The sequence below is a fragment of the Neurospora tetraspora genome, assembly GCF_033439725.1.
Source record: "Neurospora tetraspora strain CBS 560.94 chromosome Unknown B0H65scaffold_2, whole genome shotgun sequence".
NCBI lineage: Eukaryota > Fungi > Ascomycota > Sordariomycetes > Sordariales > Sordariaceae > Neurospora > Neurospora tetraspora.
Window position 1 is genome coordinate 1,187,074 of NW_026944384.1, and position 23,703 is coordinate 1,210,776.

Below are 23,703 nucleotides of genomic sequence, written 5' to 3' on the forward strand. Positions count from 1 at the left end.
TGGTCTGGAGGCATTTGTTCGTCTGGCAATATTCTGGACTGCAAAGAAGGTTAAAATACCTTCAATATTATGAAAGTGGGTATAACTATCCCCAGTTAGGAAGGTAATATGGCCTGTATTAGTGTAGTACGGTTTTTGGCACCCTAGTTCACGCACAAACTAGTTAGAATAGTAGACAGCGCGAAATCACTGCTAAATCTGGTCTAGTCTGTTCAAAATATCGATCTTGGCGACCAGAAAGCCAACAAAACCCTCTGCAGGAGCCTGAATGGCAGGCAGCCGATCTGGGCCTTAGTCGATTCAGCAGCGAGTTCATAAGGCCTTCATCATGGCCATGTTCTGGTCTCCAGCCTGTTCCTGGTGACCGTGTTTGCTTTTCATGCGCTTGATCAAACTCCTCCCGCCAAGGCCTCAACCACCTACCTTCCGACAGTGAACCTCAGCAGCCGCTATTCACCATGTCGCTTCCGTCCACATACCGCCGCTCTGAGTCGAGCATGCTCGAGCACCAAACTTGGTGCGATCGAGGCTTCGAGCCTACCGAGACGTCCCTCGCCAACATGATGAAAGCCCGAGGCCTTGTCCAAAAGTTCAAGGTTACCCATCTGCTCTCATATCTTGGCCGGCTGAATCCCATACCGATTGGCGTGTCGAAGAACGACGCGGTCTGGCTCTTCGATAATGTTGCCTTTCGCGGCCCAAATGGTACATGGCAGGCAGAGTTTGTGACGGCTGTTTTCGACGCGCGCGTATCAACCAAGTTTGTTGAGGCTGTAGGCGACATCGCCGAAAAAGTGGGTCTCTCCAAGGGCGACAAGCAGGAGAAGACGATTGAGCAGCGCATTACTCCTTTCCTCATGGAGGTTTTGCCTGGGAGACGGGTCGATATCAAGTTTGGCGAGTCTACCGAGTTGCGGCTGGGCCCTGGAGGCAGGAACGGAATCAGCAGTGAGCTAAAGAAGCTCCCCGACTTAGCTGCCGGAACTGTGGTAAAGTCAGTGGCCGAAGTCCCATCTGGCGCAGGAGGATTGTTGGAAATGAATACTTTCTATACAGAGCCTGAGGGTTGGGCCGTTATTTCTGGTACGCCTGTGGTCTTCGAGCCGTCACTCAAATGAGAGACAGTCCTTTCCCCCCGCACAAAACGCCCAGCGTTTGCTTCTAACACCCGACCCTCCAAAACAGATGTCGATGACACTATCAAGATCACGCAAACGAGCGATCCTGTGGGAATCCTACGGTCCACATTTGTGGTAAGTTTAGCGCTCTCTGCGTTCCATCGCAACCGTCTAGCCCTTTGATGAAGCTCAGATATTGACGGCATGTCCCCCTTTGTGTAGGCAGAGCCGACACCAATTGCAGGCATGCCAGAGCTATACTGGCAAATTAAGGACATAGTGACGCCGTCTGCACCGTGGTTCTACCTGTCGGCATCACCATACAACCTCTACCCTTTCCTCCGGGATTTCACTCACCGTTACTACCCCCGGGGCCAGTTGATCTTGCGAGATGCCAGTTGGATGACCATTCCAGGGTTGCTCTCCAATCTCACGCTTGGAACCCAAAAGTACAAGGTCGATCGCATGAAGAAGCTGTACGAGTGGCTGCCAAAGAAGAAAATGATCTGTGTAGGCGATTCAACGCAAAGCGACCCCGAAGCATATGGTGAGTTGATGATACCTTGGATTCGAAAACAAAAGAAGTGAGCTGTACCAGAAAACTCACTGGCTGACACATGGACTCATGTTCTGCAGGCGAGATGTATAGGAAGCATCCAGAGTGGATCAAACTGATTATCATCCGGAAAGTTACCGATATTGCGGCCATCGGTACGGAAACGAAGAATGCTCCCAAGCGGTTCGAGGAAGCGTTTAAGGGTGTCCCAAGGTATGTGCGACTCCTACGGCTGAGGTCCCCTTTTGAGTATTGGATCTAACCTTGCGATACTTGCAGAGAGGTGTGGCATGTGTTTGAGGATCCTGCCGAGTGCCGTGAGCAGATCCAGAGAGTGGTTGGCTAAGGTGAAGATGTTTACGGCACCCCTCCGCATCTTTCCTCGAACGAGCTGTCAGTTGCGTCTGGTCATGGCTGTATGCAAGGTCCAATGCACACACTTGAGTCGTGTGCTTTAGTCGTGTGCATTTCGTGCGAGACCTGCTGTGGTACCTGCCTCGTTGATCTAGCAAGATCTACTTTAGAGGTGGCAGGTATGTCGAGGCCACCTCTCCCGGTCATGGAATCCGAAAGGCGGACATGGCCTTTCCGTTGATGTTATTAGCTTGCTTGGACGTTATGACTTATAAACGAAACGCATACCTATTTTTCCGATAGTATACCCTTCTGTTAATGATCGATTCCTTCTATTTATGTTGACGGGGGCGTAAGTACCTTGCTGGTTAGGTACGTACGGCATGGCTGACACTCTAACTACCGAACGAGTGCGGGGAAATGCAAGTTTACCCCATGTCGGGTTTCTGTGTTGTCAGTACCTGCCTCTGACCGAAAGCAGTTTCTCGGTCTTGGTATTTACGTCAGTGATTTATTTACCCGAATGGTCCTCCTATTCGTGGGGCATTGCAAACAACTGGCGCGGCTGAGAGCTGTTACACCTGTTGCTTTTCTGCTTCCATTATCATTAGCTTCACTTCCACTGCCATCCCCCTCTTCGCAGCGTGTTTCGTTTACCACTACTACGATTGCTACTGCCCTGTCAACCGCAGCTGAAAGGTTCAAGATGTCGTCCGAAGGTGCAGCAGCAAAGCGACAGAGGTCCAACAAGGATGTGCCCTACAACCTCATCTACTGGCCAGACATCCCCGGCCGCGGTGAGTTCATCCGGCTTGCCCTCGAGGAGGCCGGTGCTGAGTACGTCGACACGGCCAAGGTCGAGGGAGGCATCGACGAGGTCATGGCTCATATAAAGGGCGAGAAACCCGACGACAATACCAACCCTCCCATCTTTGCGCCGCCCATTCTCAAGCACGGTGACCTTGTCATCAGCCAGACGCCCAATATTCTGCTGTATCTAGGCCCGCGATTGGGTCTCGTACCCAGTGCCGCGGACGATCCGGATGCTCTGTACAAGGTTAACGAGCTGGCACTTACGGCGCTGGATGGATTGAGCAACGAGCCGCACGACTGCCATCACCCTATTGCGTCTGAGCTGTATTACGAGGACCAACAGGAAGAGGCCAAACGGAAGGCCGAGCATTACGTCAAGACGCGGTTACCCAAGTTTCTCGGTTACTTCGAAAGGGTCCTGAACTCCAAGGCCAGCGGTGAGGGCCCTTACCTCTACGCAGGCAAGCTGTCATATGCGGATTTGGTCCTCTTCCAGGTATGTTCCGCGCCTTGCTTAGCACCAATTGCTCTTCGTATTAGGGCTGACATGAGACAGTGTCTGGATGGCCTCAAGTTCATGTTCCCCAAGGCCATGGCGAAGTTGGACAAGGAGGGTAAACACTCGAAGCTGTTTGAGCTGTACGATGCTGTCAGGCAAAGACCCAAGATCAAGGAATATCTGGAGGGTCCTCGTCGGCAGAAGTATAGCAGTGGCCTCTATCGGTACTATGAGGAGTTTGACATTGAAGGCTGAGCGTGCAAGACAATTGATGACTGCTGGCCGTGGGTATAACTTGTGGCTTGGATTTGTCTATTAAGCCGACTACTGTATGATGGAGGTCGCGAATCTAGAACTCGAAATAGTCGTGAGACAATGCGCTGCTGTTAATGTTGACTCCAGGGGTTGTACCTTGTCGTTTTTTTCAGGGTCTTGAGGTTCCAGGTTCTTCCCTAACTCCCCGAGTAACAACTCATGTTGTCAATGTCCCTGTGTCGATCCATTCCTACATGGGCTGGGGTAGTCCATGCGGCATCCGGGTCATGATGATGACGTTATGATTTATACACTACAAAACTCCCCAAGTGTCTGCAGACGTCCTGCATCTCGTCCTTTTCCAGTTTCCTACTTGAGTACCCATTTCCTTTGGGACTTCTTCCAGTATCCAATGCTCTCCCGTGTCGCTCATCGCTACGTCTGCTCAGGTAGAAGTCAACAGGGCCTCGTACTGGGCGCTTCCTATACACATCGTTTACTAGACCTTCGGAAGACAAGACGACTGAATCATTGTCAATTTCACCACGAAAAGCCGCTCCAACGCACAATGGCTCCATTTCGGACCCCCAATAGCGATCCTCCCAAGCATGAAATGCAATATTTCCCCGACATGACGACAGCTTTGCCCTCTGAGTCGGGCGAATTCCGTCGTGTTTTGTGGACCGGGCTCTACTCCCAGCTCGTACTGATGACTATCCCCGTGGGTGGAGATATCGGGGAGGAGGTAAGTATCTCACATCCTGTCTAATGCTATTACCACCTAGACCGGCCAGGAGTGCTAAGTCATGGCTCAGATTCATACCAGGGACCAGGCCCTTACCTTTACCTCGGGCGTCGGCCTCGCCCAGGTTGGGGGCAAGGAACAGAAGATCAAGGCAGGCGATATGGTAATTGTACCAGCAGGGACAAAGCATCAGTTCCTGAACCAGGGACCGACGCCCTTGATTCTATATACCATCTACTCACCGGCCGAGCACAGGCCAACAGCAGTGCATAAGACCAAGGAGGAGGGCGAGAAGGAGGAAGAAGAAGGTATTGATGTGCCGCCTGAATGGAGTCAAAGGAGCAGGAAGCAGAACATTGAAGAAGGATGGGTGAAGGCCGAGGAGTGAGTTCAGGAGCAGCTCAAGGTCATGTCAGAATATGCCCCTGATTTGCTTTGTTTCCACAGCCAATTTCCTCCTCACTTTTATGATTCCAACATTCAATGCTTTCAGCGCCATCAACCAGTGCCTGCTCTTTGCAAGACGATCATGCAGGCAGATTCTCATTCAACCACACGTGGGTATAGTTCTTTTTTTTGTTTGTCAGGGAATGGATGGGTGCGACAATTGGACAACGGATCTACTAATGCGTACCAGCTCAACACCACAAGCCTACCTACCAATTATTGTGTTCATGCAAATTAAAAAACACCACGGAGCTGTGGGGTGCGTTGCATGTGACTGCGATGTCCTCAGAGTGTTGTTATGCTCTTGCTTCCCTTTTCAGGGCTTCGAGGTTTCAATTGCAACGCCGGGTATTTAATGCCGCACCACTTTGGGTAATTGTTGCCCATGAACCAAACATCATTCCACCAGCAGGGATCCAGATTTCCAGGCCCTGAAACTCTCAGTGATAATCAACCAGAAAACATATAATAGCAAAGTTATCCCTCGCTTGATGGGCAACATGACGGTCAACCTTACCACAACCTCCATTTCTCTCGAGCCTTATCCGATCCTGTAACTTTCAGGTCTCGAGTTGTCAAGCAAAGATGCAGCTTCTATCCGTAATCTTTGTGCCTGTTTTTCTGTTTGCCACTCAGGCTGCCGCCGCAACATGGTATTTCCTACGCTACAACACCCCCTCGGGAGCCAAGTTCACTACCTTCAGTGGACAAATGGTCGTCCCAACTCTACCCAAAGCAGCAGTATACTACCTTTGGCCAGGCCTCCAACCGACCGACAACAGCGGAGTTTATCAGAATGTGCTTGACGGGCGAAGCGGCACTTGGTGGTTTGGATCTGGATGGTGCTGTTCAAACCCTTCATTGCCGTGGGGAGGCGGGTTCAACACTTATGCGGGAGAGACGAACAGCTTCTCGAACGTGTTGAACAGTGATGGGAGCGGATGGACTACGACGGCGACAAGGGGTACCAACGGCTCGCCCGTGACCAATACGTTTCCTCTTGGTGAGTCTAGAGGGGAAAGCCTATTCCGAGCCAAAGGCAGAATGATGGATAAAAGCTGTGGGAGCTGATTCTCTGGGCTTATACCACAGCGGGCAAATCTTTCAACCAAGCTATTTTTGCCATTGAACTGTGAGTCTCGAGTATATTTTTTCTCGTAAACCGAACTACAGCCGTGATGTCGATACTGATCTGTATAATAGTTACGATGTGCCGTGGAACTTCGGGCCCTTGACATTCAAGGACGTCAAAATTGTGAGTACCATTTTGGGCGGCGGAACCATCGAACTTTCACTCTCAACATAAAGGGCTTTCAAGTGCTAACTTACCCGACAGGTTGCGACTGGAAGCACGAACACGGCGTGGTGCACAGGAAAGCCAGAAAACTATAACTCGGCCACAAAGTACACCATTTCCGGAGCGAGGGCATCAGTGAGCGGCACGACCGTCACATGCACCATTGACTCGGTGGTTTTGCAAGGCCCTGCATAACACTAGAGATAACGGATAAACCTCGTTCTCATGTGGTTATTCTGCGAGTTCACGAACTTGTCCAGTATCCACTCAGGTGGTCTGATAGCAGGAAGTGGGAACATGGACATCGTGGTTTCTTATTTGTTCATGCTATTACAAGGGTATATCCCACCACATCGTAGCAAGAAACTCCTCTCATCAATCATAATCATCGGCCCGTTAGTTACAACACACTCTCATCATACCGCCGCCCACTAGAGCACAGCCGTGAAGGCTTGGGTCAACGGGATGTTGACATCCACGCTCTTCTTCCTCAAGGCGCTGACGACGGTGATCTTGGTAATCTTCAGATCGGTCTTGAATCCAAAGTCACCCTTGACAGTCAGAACACCCAAGGCATACTTGAACTTGATGTTCGTCACACCCTGCTGCTCCAAGCTGACTCCATCATCAAGGTAAAGCTCACCCTCGGCAGTGAGGTCCTTGCCGACCGCGATGATGAGCTCAAAGTTCTGCTTGCGAAGCTCGGCAGTGGTCAAGGCAGACTTGGCCCTAAGAGGAATGATGACGCCACCACGGAGATAGAGCGGGATATCAGTCAAGCTCTGATCCTTGGCAGTGACGGTCTTGCCCTCGCCGTAAACGACTTTAAGGGTGTACCAGTCGTAGAAGATGTCATTGGGAAGGTAGACATCAACGCTGGTCGAGTTCTCCTCAGTGACTGGGGCGACAAGGAGGCCGGGACCGTAGAAGTACTGGTGCTGGAGGCCAAAGGTGTTGGCATCATTGGGGTAGAGATAGAAAACAGGGTTGATCATGGGGGTACCATCGATGGACTGCTTGTACTGGGCAGTGTAGATGTAATCGAGCAGGCGGTAGCGGATATCGATGGCCTTGCGGGCAGCCTCAGCCACGCTCTCCCAGCGATAGAACTCCTGGCCGATGGCGCCCAACTCGTTATGGTTGCGGTAGAAAGGGGAGAAGGCACCCAGCATGGCCCAGCGAGCGCAGAGCGACTCGGTCGTGTTTCCGCCGAAGCCACAGACATCAGCGCCCGCCATGGGGATTTGGTAGATGGAAGCAAACGCCATCATTCCGTAGATGCTCTCACGGTAGTGTTGCCAGTCAGCAATGTTGTCACCAAGCCACTTGCCAACCGAGTGGCCGGCGCCAGCAAAGGTGGAACGGGTGATGATGAAGGGGCGGAGGCCAGGGCGGCGGGCAAGCATGGCCCCGCGGGACTGGATCGACATCATGGTGCCGTAAAGGTTGTGGACATCATACTCGGCCAGGCCATTCTGGTGGATCGTATCGGTATTCACAGTCTTGTTAGAGAGACCACCCTTGTCGGCGTTCCAGGAGTCCAAGTAAGCAGCCTTGTTGTGGATCGAGTACTTGGGGAAGAGAAGGTCACGGCCTGGGAGACCAAGCTGCTTGCCGGCAGCAATGGTAGCCTCGACAGTCTCCTCGCGCTCAGCAACAAGAACGTCGCGCTTGGTAGGGGCCTCAATGGTCAAGGCCTTTTTCTCCTTGCATTCAGTTCCCTCAGGCTGGAAGACGCAAGGCCAGCCAGGGAGCTCCCGGGGAGGTGTCCTCACGGCAGGAGGCTCAGGCGGGTAGCCAATGGCGGATTTCTCGGGGTCATTGCAAGGGAAGAAGCAAGGGAAGTTGGAGGGCTCGTTCATGTCAATCCAGAGACCGTCAATATCAACGCCAGAGCTCGCGGAGAAGAACTCAGTGAGCTGGTTATCCCAGTACCTGGAGATGTTGGCCGAGAACCAGTCGGGGAAGACCGAGACACCAGGCCACACGACACCCTTGTAGATGGAGCCATCATCACGCTTGAGGAAGACGTTCTCTTCAATGCCTCTCGTCAAAGCGGGGTTTTCAGGCCCCTCCGCCGCCGACACGGCAGGGTCGACCATAACAATATACTTCTGGTTGTTCTCGTGAAGATGGCCGATCAACTGCCTCATGGTCGAGAGGGGGAAACGCTGAGGATCCAGAGTAAAGACCCTTCTGCGGTCCATGTAGTCAATATCGGTCCACATGGTCTCAAGCGGGATGCTGGCCTTGCTGTAGTTGTAGACAACCTCAGCAACCTCGAAGGCATCCTGGTAGCCGTAGCGGCACTGGTGTAAGCCAAAACCCCAGTAGGGCATCATGGCAGGGGGCTTGGTGATCTCAGCATATTGCTTAGCAACCTCGATCGGGCTGGGGCCAGCAACGAAGTAGAAGTCAACGACACCTCCGAGAGAGTTGTACTCGAGGTATTGACCGGACCGGCTGTCCTTGTCAATGACGATGTCCATACCGTTGGAGTTGAGGAACAAGACACCGTGGCTGCCACTCTTGCGGTGCTCGTAGTAGACCGGGTGGTTGCCGTAAAGGTTCGCTCCATTGGGAGTGGAGTAGGCATCCTGAGACCAGAAAGTCCTGATGTAGTTGGTGGTGTTGAGGCGGAAAGAGTCCGAGTGCTCACCGAGGCCGTAGAGGTTCGGGTTGCTGGGCAGCTTGGTACGAAGGCGCAGGTACTGGGACTCGAAGATCAGGGAAGCGGCCGAAGTGTCGAAGAGAACCTCACCGGTCTTGGTGCGAGTGACGGAGAAGGAGAAAGGATTGGCCTTGTAGTTGAACTTTAGGGCAGACTTCTTGGAGTTTGCGCCCTGGGCTGCCTGCGGGCGAGGGAAAACAGACTCAGGGATCTGATATACATCGTTCGCGGCATCTTGGATCTTGACGTGGAGGCGGTTGTCTGACACGCGAGTTCTTCATGTCAGCGTCTCTCACCACTCTAATTCTTTAATTGATATATCAGCTAACTCACCCGTCTCGTACGTCACCTCAAGGACGAGGTTATCCAGATCAGTGCCGTAGGCATTGCATGCCTTTCCGGCAAGCTTGAGCTCCGCCGTCAAGCCATTGACACTTGTCTTGACGTTCGTAGCCTTGTAGCCGGGACAATTGGCCAACGGATCGTTGTTGATGGCGCGGATGGCCGGTGGAAGGGCGGCAGAGCAGAACGAAGCCAGCAGCCCGAGGGCCGCGAGACGAGATCCCACAAGCATCTTGTAGTCTGTCCGGCTGGTTGGTGCTTGGTGACACACACACACAAGAGAAATAGACTGCGCTCCGGAGAGATGCCACTCTAAATCTCCCTCACACCAGAACTACGGGAGGCAGCATGTTCTTACTTATACACATTCCCATCTGGACCAAGCGCATCGTCACCGAGCAAGGGGATTTTGAGGAAGTAACACCAGCGCTTCCTGCCCCGGCAAATCAGGAAAGGATCGGCTAGTAACGATATTCTGGAGACTATTGAAAGCTGCAAGTTGGGGAACCTGGGGAATCCGGGAACAACGCAAGGAACTATTGCGAACGCCGCCCTGGGAGCCACTGTGGACCTATAGAACCTTGGGACTGCCATGCTGAAGGTTCCCAATCCGTACCATCTCTCCGCACTCAATCATACTTTATCATAGGGCTTTTACTAACAAGAACGCACCAACTCTCATGACCGCAAAGGTTTGTGGCGTCCCGAACCCCACGATAGAATCTGAGTCGACCTTGTGCCGGCCTCATGTCGGCCTTGACAAGGCTCTGAGCGGGCCTATTGCTACGACCAAGCACGACTAGTTGGGAGGTGGTAAAGAAAATCATCAGTTAGGCGGAGCACAGGCGGTCAACATGTGAATAATGAAGTCTTGGTAAACTCTGCCCACTTGCCTTTTTCTACGTGCGTGTTGCTCTCCGGCTGGCCGGTGAGCCTGCTTTCTCCAATTCACCAACGCTCCCCCAGTCTTGCCTTCCCCATCCCCCGCTATCACCCCTTGCTCTTCTCCGCATAGATTTTCCTGGGGAAGGGAAAAGCCATTGGCCCAAGTCCCCATCAAGACAGTTCGGGGGTAGCATCCCAGGTGGGGGGGACTGATGGCCCATGTTCCTCAAGAAAGGCCCGAATGTCGGGATCGAAGATGCGAGGCTAGCCCACTAAGCCAACACCAGAACCACCATCCAAGGCGCTGAATACATTTACGTAACGGTCGGAGTTGGAACCTGTAAGCTTGGAATGTGATCGGGCTAGACTCCGACCGTGGTCGCGGTTTGCTAAAAAGCTGGTTGAGGTCCGGAGGCCGAGATTTAGATCAACAACACCAAGCCCATAGTTGATCCGGCAACCAAGGTTAAGCTTATCCAGCCTCTTTGGAACCCAGCTCGTGGCCGTTGAAGAACATGAGAACGATATCCGAGGTTGCCGAACGGACGGTAGACGGCTTTGCCAGTTCGCTTCATCATTTCTGCACAATCCCAAATCAGCAGGTGGTAAATCTCATGCTCGCGGCACCTTTGAACTACCCGCACCTGATCAGTCAGTTCATTCTCTTTGTATGGAGTATGTAAAGTCAACCGATACCTGGCGCGAAGAATTCAAAACTTTTATATGCTGCTTTTACAGTGGCCATGGTACCCCCTTGTGCTTATCACCCTTGCAGGGATACACAAACCATGTAGCCGCGGGCGAAGAACAATACGAGTCAACTTCTGTTTACCTGGTGCTGGAAGTCAGAATCCGCTCCAGCAGAGTGACTATAACATGGTCTGATGTAAATACCGGGCTTGCTGTAAGACTCCAGCACCGCCTAGAAAATGATAACTCCAGCAACTCTCTAATCATGCTTATACAGTACCCATATGCGCCGCCATGCTTCTCTCTCCGTGGCCTGAAAGATGCCATGATCCCGAAAATAACGATAAAAAAAACACCTTAGTACGAAACGACTTTGGTCAAGTTCCTCCCACGATCAGTCCACATCCATACCGTCCGAATCCGGCGCCGATAACGCCACGGTGATTGATGGATCCTCATCCTCTTTCTTCGTGTTTTCGGCAGCAGCCGAGTTTTGATTCGCGTTCCTATCGGCGGGCATAGCTGATCCGTTTTGCGGACAGAGCCTATACTTGTCGTCCTCGATGCACTCAATGATCCCTTCATCAAGCGCCCATTGTGCTAGCAGGCGATCCACGCCCATACGATCAGCCTCTCCCTTCTCCATATGTCGACCGACATGTTCTGTCCACTCATCCCATGATCCGGCGCCCTCAAAAACGCTCTGACAGTCAGGTTTGGGACAAGACGATCGCTGAGGAGGTTGCCTGCGCGTTACCAGACATGACGCTTGCATCTCCTTTACGTGCGCCTCCCACTCAGCGAGAAGTCCAGCCTCAGGCTTGCCACCGGGCTTCTTGAGAATCGGCGGCGCATGCATTCGTCGCAGATGCTGCGTGAACAAATCTTTGCGGTTGAACTCATTCCCTTTGCCATCAGCGCTGCTTTGAGGACATGCCGAGCACCGATAATATTGCAGACACAGGTGCTGAGAGGCTATGTGACGCTTCCACTCATTCTTGGACCCGAACGTGCTTGCACACCCGGCAAAGGAGAAAGCACACGGGAACGGCCGCGTGTGAGCAGCTGCGATATGCTTGCGGAGCGAAGACGAGTCCTTGAATGGCGCATGGCTACAGTGGCTACACCGCGTCTCTTGCTTCGACACTTGTTTCTGAAGCGGCCTCCTCCCTGCTGCAACCCTTGGGCTTTCACCGGGGATCTTGCCGTTGACCACTCCAACCTTGGCACGAGGGGTGCCATAGGGGACACCGCCGTAGTGAATCTCATCCATAACGGTGTCATTCACATCGGAGGCACCGGGCTCTTCAGGATGCCTGACTGCAATACTATCTCCCACCCTGTTGCTTTGTGCGTGGAGATCGCTCAGCATCTTCAACTGTTCTGCCGCTTCTTTCATCTCGTCGGAATCTTCTGCGTCGTCCTTGGCCTTGGGACCGGGGGTCTGACCTGGAGGGCCAGGAGTGACGGGAACAGCCCCGTTGGGCGTGGGAAGCGGGACCCGGTGCTCCTGACGTGGTTGGTTCTCCTGTGTTAGGGAAGAGTAATGGTTTGTGTGGTCTCGCCGATTCAGAGACGGGCTACCTGCAGCAGCCTCTCGTGCCTCTAGCAGAATGCGGCCATCCTCGAAGTCTTTGGTCATTGGCTGGCCGTTCGCGGCAGACTTGACGAGTCGCTGGTAGAGATGAATCATGTTGTGTGAACTGATGTATCCCAAGAAGCAGCAGACCTTGTCGTGCTGGACGATGTTCCATATTGAGAGCGGCATCGAGATCAAGAGCATAGTAGGAGGCCCGAGGAACATGCCCTCCACCGTAATTTTTGAGGCAACGGACGGAGGATTATGGAGCCATTGGTGGAAGAAGCCCATATCTGCGCTCGCATCTCCCACGAATGTGGTACACACTAACACTCTACTGCTCTCCTCGAAAGTAAGGTCAGCCACTTCTGTGGCGCTGAGCGGCTGGTCATCCCGGGTCGACCTCCAGGCGTCCCCATCCACGTCAGCAGATTGGGGAGGCGACTGCAGCTGTGCGACTTCTTTCTTCAGGGGTCCGAGAACAATATCACGTCCCTTGGCAGGAGTCAAGGTGAAAGTCACCGGGACTCTCTCAGACGGAGCTATTTTGGCTGTTCCGTTGGCCATCTTGGCAAGGGCTTGGGCGCTCTCGTGTTGCCGCAGTGTTATTAGCTCATCGAGTAGCTTCTGAACGCTGAAGGGACGCCCACTGGCAAGCTTGGTAAGAGCATCAGCCAAGGTAGCTGTAAAAGAGCGGGGACCGGCCTCTCTTGAGCTCTGCTCCGGCGTGTACGCGGCAATGGCCTGTTTGGTACCGTGACTTCCAGCGGGAGGCGAATCCTTGATGGCACAGGTGTCTAACAGGAGCAGAATCTCTGGCTGGGCGTCCTCGAAGAGGCATCTAACTCCGTCCCACTTGAGTTTTGCAGCATCGTCGCGAGCGTTACTATAGCCGTAATGTCAGCCTTGGAAACAGGGGCGATGCTGTAAACATGAGGGTCAACCTACCAGGCCCAATAGAGGTGATTGTCTTGGCCAACAAAACCATGACCGGCGTAGTAGACGATCAAGAGGTGATCAGGACCAGCGTTTTCAAGAAACGAGGCCATCTGGTAGCTTAGCTTGATGCTGGGGTTGGGCACGGTAGGAATGACCCATTTCTCGGTGCTGTAGTTGTACCGGTCCCGAAACACCTTCTCCAAGAGCAGCATGTCTGCTTCAACACTGAGGTCCTCCTCCCATCTCAGCATCAGTACGGACACGCTCCTGTGTGGAACAAGCTGCTCCTTGACCATCTTGATGTACATGGCAGCATCTTGGAGATGTCTCGCATAGGCCTCGAACTCTCCACGTTCGGTAAGCGGTGCGGACTGGGCAGACTGTGCTGGCGACACGAGTGGTTCGGCGGCGGGCTGGAAGTGCTGCTGTGAAGGAGGAATACGGTTAGAAGAAGCACGGTAGATGGAATAACAAGGCTACTAACCTGGTCCTGAGGGAAAGACTGTGCTGGCGGCTGGCCCTGAGCCTGAGCCTGAGCCTGAGCCTGAGCTTGGGGCTGGGGCTGAGGCTGAGGAGTCGTCGAGGGGACGGCGGATTGGGCTGGGGCATCGGAAACCTTGGGAGCCAGTCTCCTCCGCTTCGATGGAGGGTCCATGGCGTCGTCGATGTAGGCCACTTGGAGGATCACACAATTAGGCGGTGACGGCGGGATGGAGGTCGAGGACGAAGATTGCGCGTCCGGCCGGGGCAGCTACCTCTAGGCTGAGCAAGCTCGAAAGCGCAGGGTCGATAGCAGTATCAGTTCCGGTAGTATGGATCAGTCGAGGCCACAAAGGACACGGCAGGCCAGACAGGACAAGGGTACAGGAATTTGGCTGAGGTCGCGATAATAAGGCTGGACGAGGCAACAAAGCCCAAACAAGCCTTTACGAGCGGCAGAACTGGTGGGCACGACGGCAAACAGACAGAAACGTCTGGCTGATGGCAAAAATGCGTCGTCGGAAGAGACTCGGATTACAATGGCCGCCAATCAATACAGAAGAAACCTGTGGACAGTGAATTGGCGGGATGGGCTCGAGATATCCCATGCACAGCTCGCACACAGGACAGACAGGGCAAGGGCAGGAAAGAGAAAAAAGATAATTGATCTAGATGGGCGAAATCCAGATCAGTGTTGTTTGTTGTTGTTGTTGTCGTCGTTGTTGCGAGGTGAGTCGTGTCGGTCGGCGAAGGTCAGGCCAGCCACAAGATGGAAACAGAGAAGCGGGGGAAGTTCAGGTTCAGTTGGGAAATCTGAGGTCAGGTTGTCTCGCCTCGACGACAGCAGAAAATGAGGAGGTGAGGGTCCGGGAAGTGCTGTTAAGCAGCCAAGTACTCCCCGGGTTGAGATACAGTGAGGTGAGGCTGTGGTGGTAAACTGAAAGCTACCTGCCCGAGGAGCGACGAGGGACTGCAGCAGGTACTCGGCTTTGAATTAGCCTTGTGGCAGGGCGCGCAAGGTTCAAGGACCAATTGAATTTGTGACTGATGATTGGCCAGATGGTGCAGCCAAGGCCCCATGTCTGCACGCACCTATACGGATGGAGCCAGACAAGACCTGTTGAGCGGGGCTGACAGCACCTGGAAAGCCCACCGGGAAGCACCTATCGACAGTTATCGGCCACGGCCTCGTCCACTTGGAAGGCGTTTCTCCCGGACTGATTGGTGCACAAGCACGGGCACCTCTCCGGGATTGCACCAGATGCGACCAGCCCCGCCCCTCGCAACCCCCAGTGGCCCGTCCGTCCAATCCCGTCATGTTTTGAGCGTCTCAGCGACCTACCGTTCGCTACACGGGCCTGCACTCCTCACTTGTTCAAAACTACAAATCAAGAGCGACCTGGGAGTCTCCTCCTTGTCTCTATCCATTCCCGTTGAGCCGACCAAAGCTTCCAGATAGTGTACTACACACTTTATCAATCATGATGTTGACCATGCTGCCCTTGATGAATGATATGCTGGGAAGAATGCTACTAACCTTCCGACGGGAGTTCAAGGCCGTGTCAGTTTCCATGCCTCTAGAGCTGCACCCTGACCCCTACCTAGTACGTAACCTTTTTTGCTATGTACATACCCAATGCGCCAGGCTTGGATTCTGTCAGCTGCAGCGTTGCGGCCTCACCTACAGACCGACAAGACCATGGATCGATGGATGCCTTTGCTATTTCCCGTTCCCCTTTTGCCTAGAATCGGGCAACTCTTCAGACGCACGTCAAACACCTCTTTGGCCAAGCTAGGCTAAAAACGCTCTTTTGAACTCACACTTGCCTCGAGACCAAAACAACACAGAACAAAGGCACAGAGAGGAGATGGAGAGTCGCATGGGGATGCGTCTGTGCCCAACGATAAATAATCCAACTGGTTTCTGGGCCATTTCCGCCTGCTTACGCCCTACCCATTCATGCGTCCTCGTTGCCCTTCACGAGGAGGGTTGGGCCCAGGACTCAACAACGAACGAACGGACAGACGGACGAACCAGACCTGCTTGCATCGACATGGCATGCTATGGGCACTACCGCAAGCCCACGATCCAACGAGAAAACAAACGATTCGTCCGCCTCGTTCATGGTCTAGTACCCTTTGTCGAATCAGAGGAGACAGGAGAGCCTCGGACCGCCCACTGCATGCATGACAAGGCCAAAGAAAGCTGCCAGCACCGCACCGCCTGGGCGCCGCGCGGGCACCTTCTCAGTCTCCTCGAGAGATCGAGATACCATACCAACCTCGCCAACCTCCCGGATCCTTTTACCAAGCGTTTCTCTTGCTCTCGGCTTCCCAAAAAAAGGCTCTTTCCCTTTTTCGTAGTGTACGTCAGCCTTCTGCAGTTCGCTGCACACCTGATTGGCACAGCTCAGCTATCACGCCTTCACTAAGGTTTAACCACCCAGGGAATCTTGGGAGCTAAAAGCCGATCAGCCTATTCTTATCGGCAAAGGCAGACATTCTCCACTCACCGCAGTGCCGTGCCCGTTGCGCACGTAGAGAGGCAGTGCGTCCTCCCGGGCAATCCTCTTCATTGTTCTGTCCCATCCCGTGGCCTTCACGGTGAGCCCGGGGACAGGCATTGGATTTTTTGAAAGCCTTCAACGTTCTTTTAACAACTCGTACAAGGCAGGCAAGCAGGCAAGCCAAGCAGGGTAAGGTGTTTTGTGCTGTCGCCTTGCAGAAAAATGCCCAAGCGGACATAAGGCCTGGGCGCATCATGTGTGTGCGTACTGCGTAGGTCAAGTGGTCCAGTTAAGTCAACTAACCTCAGTCTTTATCGCTGGAGAAACATCACATAATAAACCCATTTCAAGCCTTTACTTGCGAGCTCGACGAGTGTCCGACTACGACTGACAAAAGATGTGCCGGATCGTGAGCATACAAGTGCACAAGTATTTTCATAAGTTGCTAGCCCCTTTTATGGAGTGAGCCACTTGACAAACTCCTTGTTTGTATAGGGTTAGGGTTATATATGCTGCGAACTGTTTGCTATGAAAGCTGACAATCCAACTATCGATGATGAACGTTTCTTTTTCTGACATTCTCAGTCATCAAATGCATCGTCAATGACTTGAACCCTCGGGGATCGTAGGGAAAACACGGCCAAGGGATATATGATGAAAGGGGCATCCTAAGTACAACCTCTTGAGAACTTCTAAACTTTCACTTTCCCAAGGAAGCTAATCCAAGGCGACCTGTCTACTTGATGTCAACTTTTTTGCTCGTATCCTTCACAGATAATGGATCAGCTAATCCTACAGTATCCTACCAGCTGGCCACCGGATCTCTGTTCACACCGGTTCCCTTCTTCCTCCATGCCTCACTCCCACTGCATCATCGGCCTGGCCTTCCCCGATAGCCCCATAAGTATAAGCATGAGCACCACTTTCCCCAAACCCTCCATCATCTAGCCGCGAAAGTGCTCTCTTGACTTCATTATCCCAGTTGCTCATGCCAACAATCAGCCACTCGAGCACACCCACCAAATACAACGCAACACATTGCCCAATCCACAACCCGCGGAGACCCCAACCGTGGAAAGCAAGATAAATGCCCATCGGAAGCGCACCGCCATAGTAACTGACCAGATTCACCGCCGCGCCCACCCACTGCCTTCCCGTTCCCCTCAACACGCCCCCGCAGGATCCATTCAAGCCATCAGCAATTTGGAACAGCGCCACAAACGGCATCACATCCGCCACCAGTCTGATCACCCTCTCATCATCATTAAACAGACGTCCAAACACATCCTTAACACTCATTAACACCGTCAGTATCAACGCCCCGGCAACTATGCTAAGCACCACCGCACAATGTGACGCCCTGCTTGCCTCCTTGACCTTGCGCGCCCCTAAGAGGTTCCCAACCCTTGAACTAGCAGCCACGCCCAAGCCGAACGGAATCGTGTTGATGATCTGATCGGCCGTCATGATCACAGACTGCGCGGCCAAGGCGATGGTGCCCAGCTGGCCGGCAGCCAAAGCCACGATCTCAAATGCCCACCACTCGGTGCCGACGTGAAGGATGCCTAGCAGAGCGAGGCGGATGAACGGGCCAATGTTGGAGAGCGCTCGACGAGGGGAGAGGCCGCCCCAGCATTCATGGCCGCGGACGAAGGTGGCGTAGGCGACGAGGAGGAAGAATGAGCACCAGTACGAGATGCCGGTGGCGAGGGGGGCACCGTGCAGGCCGAGACCGAGTTTGTGGATGAAGAGGTAGTTGAGAGCGGCGTTGAGAGGGGAGGTGATGAGAAGGACATATGTGCCGGGGCGGTAGACTTCTGGTGGTGGGGGGAAATATGTTAGTGACTGCCATTTGTGGGTATCTGGCGATGTGAACGAGGCATTGAGGGAGGTGAGTAGTGGAAAAGCTAACCTTGAGCCTGCAAGAACTTCTTCATGCACTCAAACCAGATATAACCCAAACCGCCCGGTATGAGGCGCCGAAGGAACATGGCGCTCTGTACGCATATGTACTCCTCCTGACCAAGCAGCCGGAACAAAGGCTCGGAGAAGGTCCATATCAAAGCCACGACAGCATAAAATGCGGACAAGACTGCCAGTCCGCGCTGCAAAAGGATGCCGAGATCATGTTTGTTGGAGGAGCCGGTGTAACTGCTTGATGCAAGAGTGTCTAGAGCCGTTGAACCGCCCAGAGCGATCAACCAAGCCGTGGACATGGCGAACATGTACGAAAAGGCGGCCGTGGCTAGGGCTTCCGGACTCAGACGGCCGACTATGAGGATGGAGCCGGTCTGGAGCGAGTTTTGGAGCGTATAGGCGAATATGACGGGGATGGCATTCTTGGTGAGAAGCCAGAGCTCGGATAACCATAGCTTATACTCGGGTAGGTTGAACGCCTCGGATTCCTCGACTTGGGTGCTGGAAGACTGGAGTGATAGAGGCTTCCTCACCAGTGATGTTGTCTCATCTGGGTGAGGCTCCAAGGGGCCGGCGGCCCTGGAGGGCGTTGTTCCTGACATTTTGGTACCAAACAAGATGTGATTTGGCGGTCATAGGCACACAACTCGGAGGTTCAAGGTTGGTATACCGTGAGACTTGAACCTGAAGAGATTCGTGTTGTTCAACCAAGGTCAGGAGACCAGGCGAGCCCATGAGCCAATACTTATTCCTCCTCCATGGCGTACGTAGTTCCAACAACTGCGTACTGGCACAATGATCCCCGCATCTGATGGCAGTGGGAAGCATAACGCTAGATAGCATTCTTGCAGATCAGAGAGTGGGAGGATACCTTACCGAGACTTTGGCATTGCTCCCCTCCGAGATTGGTAACTGTTATCCAGCCAGTCAAGGATGGCTTCTCCGGGAACGAAAAGATGATGTCGAGCATTTCTCGCAGAGTGAAACACGGCGCGCCACTGTGCGAGCCGAGGGCCGTAAGATAAGACATAATCGCAGGCTCAGACAAGTATCTGGCCAGTGAAATTCTCGAAATCGCCCATTGACTCGGGTCGGGTCGGCGGTCATAAGTAGTTGCTTCAAAGTGGAAGATCTGCATAACATGGGAAATGGAATCCTAAAGCGGTTAGACTCAACCTCATGCTAGGTGGTAATCTAGATAGCATGATGTTACCTAGATAAAATGCCAAATGTCTACTACATACAGTGATATTCAGAGTAGTACCAGACCTTTTGGGATTGCCATTGCGGGATCTCCTCTTGAATGGCTCGTTGATTGCCATGTCTTATCGGAAGCTGGAAAGCCAATCGAATGAGGTAGCAACCGACGCCTCTTTGGCCTTCTTTTTGATTGTCAAATAATGTTATTCACCGCAAAAAGAACTGATGTCAAAGTGAATTGTCGCAGAAATGGCCTTTCCGCTCTGCATGAAGCCATGGGCTATCGGCGGCGTCCTATAAATCGGTCCATTAGGGTTTCGTAAAAAGACGCCTGCAAACTCCGTTAATAGAGTTACAACTCGAGCAAAGGAGACTGGTGATTCTCAACCCACATAATGTATATGTATGTATGTCTTCTATGAGCTCAAGAGAAAGGAAAGAGCTCAGACATAGTGGGCGGCTTGCTGAAGAAAGAGTTTCAAATCGAGACCAAATGAAAGCCGCCAGAGGAAAAAGATGGGTGGAGAGAATGTTCGATGTGACGCTGCCGTGAGGTGACTGGTTAGGACGATGGAAATCGGACAATTCGCGCTGTAATGGATGACGATGCGAGCGGGACGGGGGCGGTCGGGGCTTTGAGCGGGGCCAACCGATGTGATAATCCCGGCCCGGGGATGACGTGACCGCGGGGAAGCCGGCCGCCAAATCCCGGGCTCCGATCATTACTGGCTATGGGAGGGAACTTGATGGGCTATGAAAAGAAGTGATCGAATTGTTCTTTTTCCCTTGGGCAGCAACATTTTACAAAAGAGTATTTTACATACACACATACACAATGTACCTGCTGGACCGTTCCAGTCCAGACGAGTACACACCTGACGCTAATTCCATGCTATTCCCGTCAGGCACGCTTGATGGCAGCCTTGGCTTCTTCCGTACGTGAAGAGGACCATCCAGATTTCAAATAGTGGCTCGAGATCATGTGCTGTTGACGATGGAAAGCGCGGGTACCTGCCTGCGCTCTGCAGTTCGTTCTTTCCAAGCCACTTGTTGTCTTCGGGCTTCTACCGTGACATCTGCATGACGGCAAGTGCAGTGCTGCGGTCCTCCCCCTTCCACATTGCATCACCACTTTCACTTCACTTCATCGCTCCAACTTCACTTCGGTTCCGTCTCCTTCCCCTTTCCCTTCGCCAGTTTCATCGTCTTCGACTTGTCGTCACTCCCACGGCGCTCGTCAAATTCCTTCCCAAACTCGTTCCTGGCACTGCCGCTCCTACTCCTACCGCTTCCAGGCTCCATGTTTGACGATCCAATGTTTTCGTTCAAGTTGACGCTGTCACCCTTCAGCCAGCGTTGAAGCCGCATGGCCGCGTCCATGGTACGTCGCGCAATCTCCCAATGCCCCATACCCATTTGCAGCAGGGTAGTATTCATCATTGACTTGACCCACAGATCATGTCCTGTGTTCTTCACACTTGATATCAGAGGCAGAAGCATCCAGTTAAAGACTCCCAGCAAAGAACGCCATGTAGCCAGCGGAACCCTCCACGCTGTCGTCCAGAGCTCCAGGAAATCCTCCATGCTGACCACCTCGCTGAACGGACGCCGTGTCATGATGGCTCGAGTGTACAAGATTGCCGATATCCTGATGGCTTGGTACACATAGTCCGGGGCCTCAGCACTGGCTTGCATAGCTAAGTCTTCTCCCAAACTTCCCTCTCTTCGTTTCGGCATCTCCCCTGCGCGGACCCCGGAACTGGGTCCCGTCGCCTGCTGTTGAACTCCGAGACCGTATGCTGAAAACTGCTGGGTGATTTGTGTTGTAGGTGATGCAGCCGCCGTAAGCCCGCTATTACCCTCCACACCCCCCCTGGTTTGTGACTCAAGTGCCGTGTTCACTGCCGGAGATGGAGCATTGGCTGATCCTGGAGAAGGTCGTCTCGTTATAGGACCGTCCGGCGGAAGCCTCAACATCTGGTCATGAGTCCATGCAGACGTATGGTGCAGTTTTTGTAGTTCCATTGAGGAAGCGTCCTCAGGAAGCCCGAGGACTGTGCACACAAGGAACCGCAAGTCGTCCAGGATCGAAGCCGTGGTGGGGTGTATGTGAAACTCCTCATGGCATGAAGCAAAGTGTGGGAGAGATCCCGATGATATCGTGGATATTAGGGGCGTGTTCAGGGCCAGCTGCAACGGGGGCTGGGTACTGTCTTGGAAGTCAAACTCGTGGCCCCCCCGCAAAGAAGGTGGTATCTCGAAACACAATGCAATCCCAACGTCCGATCTGCCGTTCATTGTCAGCACAACCCCTTTCCACATGATACTGCCCCATCGAATCTTACGTTATGGCAAGTTTGCTAATCAGCCCGTTCAGCCCCAGCGTCCGAAACCCACCACGAAGTTTAATCATCTCACAAAGGCCGCCCATATGTGCATGGAGGGATTGCTTTTCGCCCCAATACCACTCATTGATAATGAGCTGAACAACTCCGGCTATTCCTTCGTCTCCGGCTACCAGGCTTGACTTAATATGGTCATTCAGGAGCGCTATAGCTTGCCCTTTATGTGCCATCGCTACCGTCGTGTCAATGATGCCCGCCACATGGAGCCAGCCTGCAGCGGTGCATATGGCCACACGAGTTAGGAGAGGCGATCGAAGACAAAACGGAATGTAGTGTTGGATATACGGGTTCGTTGCATCGGGGTTGCTGTCTATGGATGCTTTCATATTACCGATTAGGTTGACGACTGCATTGATTGGTAGTGTCAGCGACGTATACGCGAACCCATATTCTTTCCCCAACGAGGCAGACAACGTACACATGTTTAGCAGGTCATTGTCTTGAATAGACTGTCCAGGCGCGGGAGGGATGTGTCCATGTCCTTGGTTCGGACTTATTCCGGGCCACGGTGCTACGCCGCTGGCTTGAAGACCCCCAGGATCTATCCTGCCCGGGGGAGTCTCTCGAGACCAGTTCCCACTCAGGAAGCGAGCGGGAATAGTGTGATACGCTCGAAGTAGATTTGCGGCATCATGGTACAGGTCAGTGTGGAGTGTGCACCCTTCATTGCAGCCAAATTCTCCTGGGAATAGACCGCCTTGCGTTCTGCTGAAGACGTGTGGTTGAGGCATCATAGTAGACACGGGAAGCTGAGTCCCAATGTCTATCCCTGACCAGCGCACTGTTACTGCTCCAGTTTCTCCTCCAGTACTCGCTGCCCATGATGACGATGTCTGCCGCGGGGGCAAGAGAGGATGACGGGTCCCTTCGATTTCGTACTGCCCGCCGTACCGTCCCGATGAAGGCAACACGGATATTGCAAAGGCCGATTGATGGGAGATGGGAGTTACACTAGGCCGTCTTTGGATCCATCCGGTTAGTTTCCTTTCCCAAACACGATTATGCCTTAATCATGGAGCTGGTATGTGTACCTGCTGCTGGGTTTATACTCGCATAACGGTTGGGGAAACCGCCTTGCGCAGTTGCTACATGGCTGACCCTGATTGCACTACGGAGAAGGGAACATGCCGTCAGTCTATGGCAGACCAGTACAGATGATGTTCTGGTTAATCTGGGTCTTGCTATCCTGTTGAGACTCGAACATGACACCGACTCGGAATTCTCGTACCTTTTGTTTTCTTCTCCGGCACTCCCCACAAGATGTTGTCGTCCTCTCGGCACGCGAAGACCGGCCGACAGGAGGACGTGTGGCCTCGGACATGGTCCCGTCTGGACGGCAATCTTGACAACACAACAGTCATTGGGGTTTGCGCCGAACATGAGCTTAACGGGCCATAAGGCTGACTTATAGGTAAGTCCCGTTCCGAATGATGGCTGCGACAAGGGACAGGTATCAGGCTTCACCTGTACACCTTCGGCTTTCAGACTCTTTTGGATTAGCGTACAACCTGCCGCTCGGGTTATCAGGAACCCACCACTGGTGAAGCAGAGCAGGAGGGCGAGCACCCACTGGCGACGGTACTGCTTCACAAGAAGCGAGATGTGCTGAGGTAGGAGGGCGAAGCCTAGAACAGCAGATCACGGTGATCTGCATACAACTCATCACTTTTTGATTTCCATGCCCGCGGAGGTAACAAGCGTCCACCTTCGAAAGCAATGGTTCGACATGGAGACTACCGCAAAATCTCACTCATAACGGAGATGCTTTGTGGATCGTACCAGGATTATGAGCCAATTCAATTGGCAAGATGCTGCATATGTAGCTAAGAGCAAGCTCAAAACACCCGCATAAGGTGTGGTCTTCCCCAAAAGAGCATCTCCGTTATGAGTGAGATTTTGCGGTATGCTGGGATTATGAGCGAATCCTGTTGGAAAGATGTTGCATATGCAGCTAAGAGCGGGCTAAAACTGCCCGCATAAGCTGCTACTTTCCCCAAAAGAGGA

The 23,703-nt window shown here is 53.1% G+C and overlaps 8 protein-coding genes across 8 annotated transcripts; 4 read left to right on the forward strand and 4 right to left on the reverse strand.

The window, feature by feature from the left end:
* Positions 1 to 458: 458 nt before the first annotated feature.
* Positions 459 to 3,595, forward strand: B0H65DRAFT_419952 (uncharacterized protein; the record flags this gene model as incomplete). Its single annotated transcript, XM_062824246.1, has 7 exons — positions 459 to 1,083; positions 1,186 to 1,253; positions 1,341 to 1,665; positions 1,755 to 1,887; positions 1,954 to 2,008; positions 2,672 to 3,337; positions 3,398 to 3,595. 7 exons carry the CDS (start codon positions 459 to 461, stop codon positions 3,593 to 3,595), a joined length of 2,070 nt encoding a protein of 689 aa, XP_062683924.1.
* Positions 3,596 to 4,163: 568 nt separating this feature from the next.
* Positions 4,164 to 4,728, forward strand: B0H65DRAFT_506190 (RmlC-like cupin domain-containing protein; the record flags this gene model as incomplete). The annotated part of the gene is made up of 2 exons (XM_062828049.1): positions 4,164 to 4,340; positions 4,411 to 4,728. 2 exons carry the CDS (start codon positions 4,164 to 4,166, stop codon positions 4,726 to 4,728), a joined length of 495 nt encoding a protein of 164 aa, XP_062683925.1.
* B0H65DRAFT_93134 (uncharacterized protein) lies at positions 4,563 to 5,258 on the forward strand. Its single transcript, XM_062831585.1, has one exon. The coding sequence runs from the start codon at positions 4,760 to 4,762 to the stop codon at positions 5,141 to 5,143; it is 384 nt and encodes a 127-aa protein (XP_062683926.1). The 5' UTR covers positions 4,563 to 4,759; the 3' UTR covers positions 5,144 to 5,258.
* B0H65DRAFT_93035 (uncharacterized protein) lies at positions 5,098 to 6,397 on the forward strand. The gene is made up of 4 exons (XM_062831583.1): positions 5,098 to 5,790; positions 5,880 to 5,919; positions 5,991 to 6,042; positions 6,124 to 6,397. Exons 1-4 carry the CDS (start codon positions 5,373 to 5,375, stop codon positions 6,277 to 6,279), a joined length of 666 nt encoding a protein of 221 aa, XP_062683927.1. The 5' UTR covers positions 5,098 to 5,372; the 3' UTR covers positions 6,280 to 6,397.
* B0H65DRAFT_93099 (glycosyl hydrolases family 31-domain-containing protein) lies at positions 6,187 to 9,527 on the reverse strand. The gene is made up of 2 exons (XM_062831584.1): positions 9,089 to 9,527; positions 6,187 to 9,016 (listed from the first exon to the last, which is right to left on the reverse strand). The coding sequence occupies exons 1-2, from the start codon at positions 9,327 to 9,329 to the stop codon at positions 6,516 to 6,518; spliced, it is 2,742 nt and encodes a 913-aa protein (XP_062683928.1). The 5' UTR covers positions 9,330 to 9,527; the 3' UTR covers positions 6,187 to 6,515.
* A 1,318-nt stretch (positions 9,528 to 10,845) lies between these two features.
* Positions 10,846 to 14,027, reverse strand: B0H65DRAFT_94341 (uncharacterized protein). Its single transcript, XM_062831591.1, has 3 exons — positions 13,675 to 14,027; positions 13,200 to 13,615; positions 10,846 to 13,137 (listed from the first exon to the last, which is right to left on the reverse strand). Exons 1-3 carry the CDS (start codon positions 13,843 to 13,845, stop codon positions 11,067 to 11,069), a joined length of 2,658 nt encoding a protein of 885 aa, XP_062683929.1. The 5' UTR covers positions 13,846 to 14,027; the 3' UTR covers positions 10,846 to 11,066.
* Positions 14,028 to 17,005: 2,978 nt separating this feature from the next.
* On the reverse strand, positions 17,006 to 18,696 carry B0H65DRAFT_419208 (mate-domain-containing protein; the record flags this gene model as incomplete). The annotated part of the gene is made up of 2 exons (XM_062824192.1): positions 17,006 to 17,994; positions 18,090 to 18,696. The coding sequence occupies 2 exons, from the start codon at positions 18,694 to 18,696 to the stop codon at positions 17,006 to 17,008; spliced, it is 1,596 nt and encodes a 531-aa protein (XP_062683930.1).
* A 1,352-nt stretch (positions 18,697 to 20,048) lies between these two features.
* B0H65DRAFT_455386 (uncharacterized protein) lies at positions 20,049 to 23,455 on the reverse strand. Its single transcript, XM_062826236.1, has 5 exons — positions 23,235 to 23,455; positions 22,928 to 23,177; positions 22,731 to 22,807; positions 21,640 to 22,659; positions 20,049 to 21,581 (listed from the first exon to the last, which is right to left on the reverse strand). Exons 2-5 carry the CDS (start codon positions 23,018 to 23,020, stop codon positions 20,453 to 20,455), a joined length of 2,319 nt encoding a protein of 772 aa, XP_062683931.1. The 5' UTR covers positions 23,021 to 23,177; positions 23,235 to 23,455; the 3' UTR covers positions 20,049 to 20,452.
* Positions 23,456 to 23,703: the final 248 nt, after the last annotated feature.